Below are 7,194 nucleotides of genomic sequence, written 5' to 3'. Positions count from 1 at the left end.
AGAGATCAGAGATCGATCCTTTAAGAGATCAATTCACAGAGTCCTTTGGGGAGCAGTGCCAAGGAGTTCAGAAAGGGCAAAGGAGTTCAGGAAGGCTGGAGATTCTTCAAGAAGGAAATCTTAAAGGTGCAGGAGCAGGCTATCTCCAGGTGCTGAAAGCTGGCTAAAATTCAGGGAAAAAACAGGAGTTCATGACCTTTTTGAAGAAGAGGTAGGCAATTCAGGAAGAATACAGTGATACCATGTGGTTATCAAGGTCAAAATTAGAATTGTAATTAAAAAAACATCAGAAATGGAAAAAACCTAACGGAAATGAAATTTGACTACTACAGTCAAGAGCAATAAAAGATGTTTCTGCAAGTACAAAAGGAGAATCTTCATCCTTCACTGGATGTATGGGGAGATATAATAACATGCTGCTCTCATTTATATCTGCCCCTCATTGTGATGTCCCTTGTGATGTCACTGGCACCAGAGACATCACAGCCAGGCCAGCCCTGCCCTTCACGCCCACCCCAGCTCAGACCCTCACAATGGCCCCAAGAAACCTCAGTCCCGACACCCAACAAATGCTCTGGAATGGCCTTCAGAGCCTCCCTTTACAAAGCAGGACAAAGCTCCCCTGAACCCTTGGCAAACATAAAACTGGACAATGTGATTCCTGGGTGCTTTGTTCCTTGAGATCCCTTGTGGTGAGATGGGATCAGTTCCCTCGGCACTCATCCTTGTCCTTGTGGGAGTGCTCTTGGGGCCTTTGTGACACCCTTGTGTGTGGGGTGCAGAGAAGGACTTGGAGGTTCCAGCAGCAAGGGTCAGACTGGCCCAGGCACAATCTACCTGGTAATATTTGGATTCATATTCCAATAGGGGTTCTCGTGGATGAAAAGCTGTCCATGAGCCAACAGTGAGCATTCACAGCCCAGAAAGCCAGTGAAATCCTGGGCTGCTTCCAAAGAAACCTGGCCAGCAGGTTGAGGGAGATGCTTCTTCCCTCAGGAGGCCCCACCCGGAGCCCTGCACCCAGGCCTGGGCTCCTCAGGACAGGAAAGATGTGGAACTGTTGGAGCAGGCCCAGAGGAGCAGTGGGTCTGCATTTGGTAGATTTCCTGGGGCCATTGTGAGGGTCTGAGCTGGGGCATGAAGGACAGGGCTGGCCTGGCTGTGATGTCTCTGGTGCCAGTGACATCACAAGGGATGTCACATTGAGGAGCAGGTATAAATGGCAGCAGGAAGCAGCACTGCCCCAGGGCAGCCTGGATGACACCAAGTGTGCACACACAGCCAGATGCTGCTCTGGATGAGGGCAGGACCACAAACACCCAAGAGAGTGCTTCCAACCCTACATCCAGGGCCCAGCCCCTTCCAGGCACACCTTGCAAAGGGCACAGTGCCACCACTGGGACTGGGCACAGGCTTTGCTGTCTGTCAGCTCCCTAGCCCGCTCTTCTTCCTGTCTGCTGTCTCCCATCCCTTCTTCCCTCCCTGCCAGCTCCCTTTGTTTTTCTTTTCTTCCTTTGTTTTTCTTTTCTTCCTTCCCTCCCCTCTCAGCACTGCTGCACTCCTCTCCCATCTCTTGCAGGTCATAATGCTCATACTATTCCTGCTCTGGCTTGTGCAATGCCTCCGCCATTTCATCACTGTGTACCTGGATGAGGACCTCAACCAGCAGAGGACTCAGGGGATGCAGGAGTTGGCCCCTGTGACTGTGGAGCAGAGTTTTGGGTCCTGGGGAGTTGTGCTCTGGACTGCAGTGCAGCAATGTCTGTTCTGGGCTCTTGCTGGATCCCTGATAGTGCTCTTGGCACTCTACTGGTGGCTCAGGAAAAGGGTCCATGAGGTGGACAACAGAAGGGACTCAGAGAGTGAAGAAAGTGAGGATGAAAATCCTGCTGATAGGAATATGATCTGGGTCTTTTCAAGACGCTTCCACCTGTCAGTGCCAAAGCTGGCTTCTAGGAGACAGGTGGTGCAGGAGCTGCTGAGTGACCTTCTCCGAGTCTCCCACAGCCTCTTTTCAGACAGCTTCTTCCCAGTGCTGGAACCAGTCATTGGGGTGGGCAGTGCCTGTGAAGGATGGAGTCCCCATAATGAGGAGGACATTGTCTACTGCATGTTTGTGCCCCTGAAGCCGCCCCGTGGGCATGCCTTCCACCTGGAGCCAGACTGCACGGGGGAGATGCCACAGACGAGCATGCGTGTCCGCGTGGAGCTGGTGTGCACCTGCACCGGGGAACAGGCTGACCAGAACATGCTGTGCTTCCTCCACCACTCTGAGCAGGAGCTGAAGAGAAATCAGGTGCCCAGCCTTCTACACACCCTCTGCACTGGCCCTTACCTCGATGGGGAGAAAATTGCCCTCTGGTTCCAGACGTTTGTGATCTCAGCCTGGTCGATGCTGCCTCAGTCCCGTCGCTACAGCATGAAGGTGCTCCCCTCCTGCCGCTCCTGCAAGATGAAGCTGATGAAAGCCTCTGGGAGAAGCCTCTTTGTGGAGACAGTATTTAGTGTGCAGCAAGGTGACTCGGACATCTTCCTGAGCAGCCAGCCTCCAGAAGCCCACCTCCCCCCAAGCACAACGTGGCTGGAGAGCTACGCTGTGGCAGAGGCAAAGTTCTTCAGGCATGTGGCCATGCAGGCCCCACCCCACAGCTGCCACCTCAAATGCCTGCGGCTCTGTGCTCGCATTCTGGAGGGCTCAGGCCTTTCTATCTATGCCTTGAAGACCACGGTCATGCACCTCCTGACCTTGATCCCCCTGTCGGAATGGCAGCACAAGTATCTCCTGTTGCGGGTGGATGACACCATGCGCTACCTGCGCTGCTGCCTCGAGGAGAAACGCCTCAAGCACTTCTTCTTTGACAACGAGGACTTGCCCCAGGAGATCTCCTTGCCCCCAGCCTTCCAAGGGGCACAGCCCCTGAACCTCTTCCAGCACCTGGCACGGGATCCAGCCGCTCAGACTGAGGCATTGAAGAAGTTTGATGACCTGCAATATAACTTCTACTTTGGGTTCTGAATGAGACAACTGTGGAATCACAGAATTGTAAAATCACAGAATCATAGAATCGTAGTACTATAGAAGAGTGAAATCGTTAGGCTCATAGGAAAATACTTCCAATATAATTCTAACCATACTTCGACTTTCTGGGAGCTTTAGTTGATGTAAAGTTTACAACAAATGGTGTGTTTGAATGAACACTGTACCTCTGAGCATCCATGCATCACGTTGGCATGGAATGTGGCTGCTCAGCTACCACAGAGTTGGAAATTATTTGGTATAAGACCTGAGGTGGTGGGCTCTGGTTTCTCTGATTCCCTGGCTACCACTCCCCCACTGTCCATGCTCCTGCACTGGGGAAATAGGAATAGTTGGTCACTGTCCACAGCTGTGCTCACTGCTAAGTGGCCTTTAATGTTGCTGCCCTCCAGCAGCTCCTGCAAATGCCCTTTTTGAGAGAGTCCATTCCTCCTGTGAGCTTTACTGGGTACAAAGGTGGCAATAAATAATATATTTGAGAAAACACTCATCTGTGAGTCTCCCTGTTCATCCTGGAGAAGAGAAGGCTCCAGGGAAAACTCATTGAAGCCTTCCAGTACTTGGAAGGGATCTTATAAAAAAACAAAAGAGAGTGACTTTTTACATGGTCAGAATTGTGTAGGACAAGGCAGAATAGTTTTGTACTAAAAGAGGACATTTAGATTGCATGTTAGAAAGAAGCTTTTCATTGGGATGCTGTGGAGGCTGTGGCACAGGTTTGCCCAGAGCAGCTGTGGCTGCTCCATCCCTGGAAGTGTTCAAGGCCAGACTGGATTGGGATCTGAGCAAGCTGGTCTGGTGGAAGGTGTCCCTGCCCATGAACTTTAAGGTCTCTTCCTACCCCAACCACTCCAGGATTCTGTGATCTTGGATGGTGTCTTTGGACATGGGCCTGAAGGAGGAGCAGGAGGGGAGCCTGTTGCTGTGGGGTTCAGCATTCTGGGGCAGCTGGCAGTGTACAGCCATGCACATAGGAGCTGGGGAAGGCTCTGCAACACAAATCTGAGGGAGCTGGTGATGTGCAGCCTGGAGAAAAGGAGGGTTTAGGGGAACCTCATTGCTCTCAACAACTCCCTGAAAGGTGGTAGCAAGGTAAGGGTTGGCCCTTTCTCCCAGTAACATGTTACAGGACAAGAGGAAATGGCCTCAAGCTGTATGGGGGTGATTTAGATGAGGTATTTGGGAAAGGTTTCTTCCTGGAAAGGGTTGTCCAGCATAGGAACAGGCATCCCAGGGATGTGGTGGAGTCACCATCCCTGGAAATGCTTAAGGGATGATTCAAGTGCCTGGATGTAGCACTTGAGGACATTGGTTAGTAGTGCCCAAGGTGATGGCACTGGGCTGGTGGTTGGATTTAGTGATCTTAAAGATCATTTCCAACTTTAACAACTCCATGATTTGGTACTGTTTTTGTCCAAGGGACCATCACTATATATGAAAGTACGTTCACACATACATACTGTATGTGATGATCTCTGCTCAACATACTTACAGCATTTCCTCTTGCTTGAGGCAAAGCATTTTGCACAGAAGTTCCTTTTGCCCTTTGCATCTTCCTGCACCAGGTAGGCACTAGAGCAGTGTGACTTTTTGCCATAACATCTGATGTCCTCTCTTTATGGGATGGTGTGCTGATGCTGTCTTCCACTTCCAGGGTCCTCTGCACACCATTGCTAAAACAATTACACAGATCTTTTTTTTTCCTACTGAAGAACTGCATAGAGCTCTCAAACTATGTTCCAGCTGGAAACACGCTATTAGTCATCACATGAGATAAAATACTGCTTTCCATATGTCTTTGATGCTTGCCTCATTTACAGGTGTCTTTGCCTTGGATGCCCATGCCATCTGTAAGAGGAGAAGAGAAAGGTGGGCCTGATGTTCTCCCTGCAAATTTGTGGGTGTAGCTAGCCAGCATTGAAGATAACCAAACTATTCCACACTTTGAAATCTCTCACCAGATCTTGCTGCCCCTGAAACAAAGGAAATATGCAGCTTTCTTATTAAAGTGAATGGATAATAACTGAATAATTAATATCTGTGATTAAAATCCCCAGTATCACAGCCCCATCTAATGGACTGGCTGAAAGATATTCAAAGGACCTGCAAAAAGTCTGTCTGTTCTCTAGCAAAATACGTTATCATGATAAACAGGACCCTGTGGCATATTAAACTCTTAATTATGGCACAGGAGGCGTTTTCTCTGAAAATTAAAGAGGTTGCAAAATGGCTACAGCCTCTGGAAGGCAATTCTTAGAAGCAAAATGTAACTCAGTGTTAGTGACTCCTTTATCTACTTCCTTCAGTATTCTCTTGGCACGGATTAATGTGAAGAGGGGAGTCTCCATATTTCTTAGTCATGTTATCATTATGCCAATGACTCTGGAATGCCATAATCCTACAGAGCAGCACAGGCCCAAGGGAAAAACACAAGGAAATCACTGAGAGAAGAGAGATATCAGTTAATCCAGGCTTCATTTGCTATTGTATATTTAAGACCTTTTTTTTTAATTTATGAAAAAAAGGCAGATGATGTGTGGCTTCCAGAGAAATGTCTTGGCCTGCACAGTGTCAGTCTTGGGGAAGACCAGCCCCAGGGCTGCCTGTGCTGCATCTCTGTAAACCTTCCTGATCCTAAGGCTGGTTACCAGGCTTTTATGTCCGATAACCAAAACCTAGTGGATCAAACCTCACTAAATAGGTACTGGCAGCAGGATGAGTTTTACATGAGCCATGAGTTTTACATTGTCATCCAGAGCTCCTGAAGGGAAGCAGGATGAATCTTTTCATTTCAGTGGGTGATGGACGGAGTAAATACTAGTTTTTGAGTGTCTGCAAAAGTGTTTTAGACACCAGTAATTTTTGTGGTACTAGGTCACTAGGAATTTCTAGTGCTTCTTCCTTGGAGCTCTTTAGCTTTTCCAGCAGTGATAACTGAAAATGGACTTCTTCCTGGATGACTCAGAGCTCTGAGCCCACATCACACTCAGGAGTGCTAATTAGGCCCCTTGCTCCTGGAAACAGGAAGAATTAGGCAGTAGAAGCCCTTTATAAGTGTTCTCATCCTGAGAGCCCACTCTCTTTTCTCTTTTGAAGGTTTCCCATTGCTTTGCTCACCTTGTTAAGAAAAAAGCTCAAGCAAGATGTCTTAACATTTCCTGTGTTCCTGAGAATGAATGCCCAGACACAAACAAGGACTTTTTACTCCAAATCCATAAATCACTGCTGTGTTCCACAGGAGTTCTGAGTTGGGTGTCTGACTGCAATATTTATCATACACTGTTACATTATGGCCTAGTATGGACATTTGTAAGTGGACTCTGCAGGCCCCACAAAGCCTGGTCAAGGAATAACTGAAGCAGGAACATCTGTTTCTCTGAACTTAAGAGACTCTCAAGTAAATCCCTGTTTAAGCCAAGGTCATTTTGGGAGAGAGATCACTACAGATAGAGAAAATGTGATTTTCTGTGCTGACCATGGGTGCCTGTGGGGCTGGAATGACATGGTACAAGCATTAATCTTCTGGATGCAGAGCTATTTCAGCAGCCAAAAAGTTCCCTGGTCCTGACCAAGTGCCAAATTCCCATTTGAATCAGTGTCCTTTCTGGACCTGTACACAAGGAAACACTTGAGGGTTCATTTGGGACATGTTTTAGCTTGGGTTAATGGCTTTGCCAGGAGACTGACTCTTCTGCTTTGGATTAATTCACCCCCAAGAGGCAGTGGTGTCCAAAAGGGCTGCTCCAGGGCTTGGGCACTGCAGTGAGCTGTATAGTCACAGCAACAGGGCCTGCAGGCACTGGTGGCTGAGCTTTGTGTCACCTCCTCCAGAGCCACCACCAAACAGGAGCAAGAACAGGCAGATGGATGACACCACCCCTGTTAGTGACCAGCACTGTCTCTCCCAAATTCCACACCTAGAACAAGAGACTCGGCTCACTGTAAGGTCATTAGGGAAGAGGAGGCTGAAGCAGTCAGGATTTCTCTATGGGGTGGGCCCCAATTCTGGCCCTGGCTGCTGCATCGTGGCAGATGCCCCACTCTGGAGCAGTCATCAGAAAACAGGGGCCTCTAGTGGCTGAGCCAGAAAGTTCAATTAACACCACCATTCCCTTGAATGTCAGTTTGCCTTTCCCCTCTCTCAGCTCTACAAATAA

The 7,194-nt window shown here is 48.7% G+C and overlaps 1 protein-coding gene across 1 annotated transcript; it reads left to right on the top strand.

Annotated features, from left to right (window-relative positions):
• The first annotated feature begins 1,585 nt into the window (after positions 1–1,585).
• Positions 1,586–3,016, top strand: LOC132075133 (inositol 1,4,5-trisphosphate receptor-interacting protein-like 1). The gene has a single exon (XM_059475332.1). The coding sequence runs from the start codon at positions 1,586–1,588 to the stop codon at positions 3,014–3,016; it is 1,431 nt and encodes a 476-aa protein (XP_059331315.1).
• The last annotated feature ends 4,178 nt before the right edge of the window (positions 3,017–7,194 follow it).

The sequence above is a fragment of the Ammospiza nelsoni genome, chromosome 6 (genome assembly GCF_027579445.1).
Source record: "Ammospiza nelsoni isolate bAmmNel1 chromosome 6, bAmmNel1.pri, whole genome shotgun sequence".
In the NCBI taxonomy this organism is placed as follows: Eukaryota; Metazoa; Chordata; class Aves; order Passeriformes; family Passerellidae; genus Ammospiza; species Ammospiza nelsoni.
This window is presented reverse-complemented; position numbering and strand designations above follow the sequence as displayed.